Raw genomic sequence first — 1,402 nt, forward strand, 5'->3', positions numbered from 1 at the left:
TTTACAAAAAACTTAATTTAATTGGCGAAATTGTGATTTTTCGATTACAAAGTTTGGATTAAAATACTCGCTACAACAAAGATATTCATCTTATTTCAATTTACGTTATATTTTATTGAAACACCATATTTAAGCTATCGTTATGTATCAAAATTTAATTCATAAATTCCTTACATGATTTTTAATTAATTTAATTCATCTCAAAATTTCTCATACACAAATGCCAAATAGTACTGAATCCTACAAATTTTTAACTCATCTCTTCGCCTCGCTTCTCACAATTTTTATGGACTAACACTTTTAATAATAGCTATGTGTTTGAAAAAACAAATTTCATATCAGTGCGTTATAGTGCCCAAATAAATACATAAATAAAGTGTGTGTTATTAAATAAAGAAAAACAAAAAGCAAGAATTTTTAAAAATGTCTGATTCAGCTGCTGTTGCTAACGTTAGTTCTCCGGTGGCCACTTCTGCGGCTGTCGCCGAAAAGAAAGTTGCTGCTAAAAAGGCAGCTAAACCCAAAAAACCATCGGCTGCTCCCACCCATCCACCAACTCAACAAATGGTCGACGCATCGATTAAGAGTTTAAAGGAACGTGGCGGCTCATCACTTTTGGCAATTAAGAAATACATTAGTGCCACATATAAGTGCGATGCTCAAAAATTGGCACCATTCATCAAGCGTTATTTGAAATCTGCCGTTTCCAGTGGAAAATTGATTCAAACCAAAGGAAAAGGTGCGTCTGGTTCATTCAAATTATCAGCTTCGGCCTCAAAATCCAGTGAGGGAAAAGTAAAGCCAAAAGCAGAGAAGGCCAAGGCCAAAAAGAAGACGGCTACTGGTGCAGCATCAAAGAAAAAGGCGGTAAGTGGTGCCAAAAAGGCGGCTGGTGAGAAAAAGGTGAAGAAAGCCGTCGCTAGCAAGAAAACAGCTGAAAAGAAGAAAAGTGAAAAAGCCAAGGCGAAAGATGCAAAAAAGACTGGTGCAGTAAAAGCAAAGCCAGCCAAAGCTAAATCGGCTGCCGCCAAACCAAAGGCAGCAAAAGCAAAATCGGCCGCTGCCAAGCCAAAGAAAGCTGCCGCTAGTAAAAAACCAGCTGCAAAAAAGGCAACAGCTGCTAAGAAGTAAATTTGTTTACGGAATCCATATGTGTCGAAACAAACTTAAAAAGCCCTTTTCAGGGCTACAAAATGTATTGGCAAAACGATCAAAAAATACTTTGTTTACACAATCAGATATGTACATATCTGAAAAAAAATTTTTATCTAATGCACATATGTAAGTAAATAAATTAACATATGTAGAAAGGCATTTGGCATTTTATTTTCTTTAAATATCTTAGATTTTTTAAAATTCCAAACCACTAAAATTTGTATGCGTCGCTTCTTTAAAAAAAAAA

At 35.4% G+C, this 1,402-nt stretch overlaps 1 protein-coding gene across 1 annotated transcript; it reads left to right on the plus strand.

Moving 5' to 3' along the window:
• The first annotated feature begins 407 nt into the window (after window positions 1–407).
• On the plus strand, window positions 408–1,161 carry LOC118748249 (histone H1-like). The gene has a single exon (XM_036482624.1). The coding sequence runs from the start codon at window positions 424–426 to the stop codon at window positions 1,129–1,131; it is 708 nt and encodes a 235-aa protein (XP_036338517.1). The 5' UTR covers window positions 408–423; the 3' UTR covers window positions 1,132–1,161.
• The last annotated feature ends 241 nt before the right edge of the window (window positions 1,162–1,402 follow it).

This window comes from Rhagoletis pomonella, unplaced genomic scaffold, assembly GCF_013731165.1.
Source record: "Rhagoletis pomonella isolate Grant_MI unplaced genomic scaffold, Rhpom_1.0 Rhpom_scaffold_00013, whole genome shotgun sequence".
In the NCBI taxonomy this organism is placed as follows: domain Eukaryota; kingdom Metazoa; phylum Arthropoda; class Insecta; order Diptera; family Tephritidae; genus Rhagoletis; species Rhagoletis pomonella.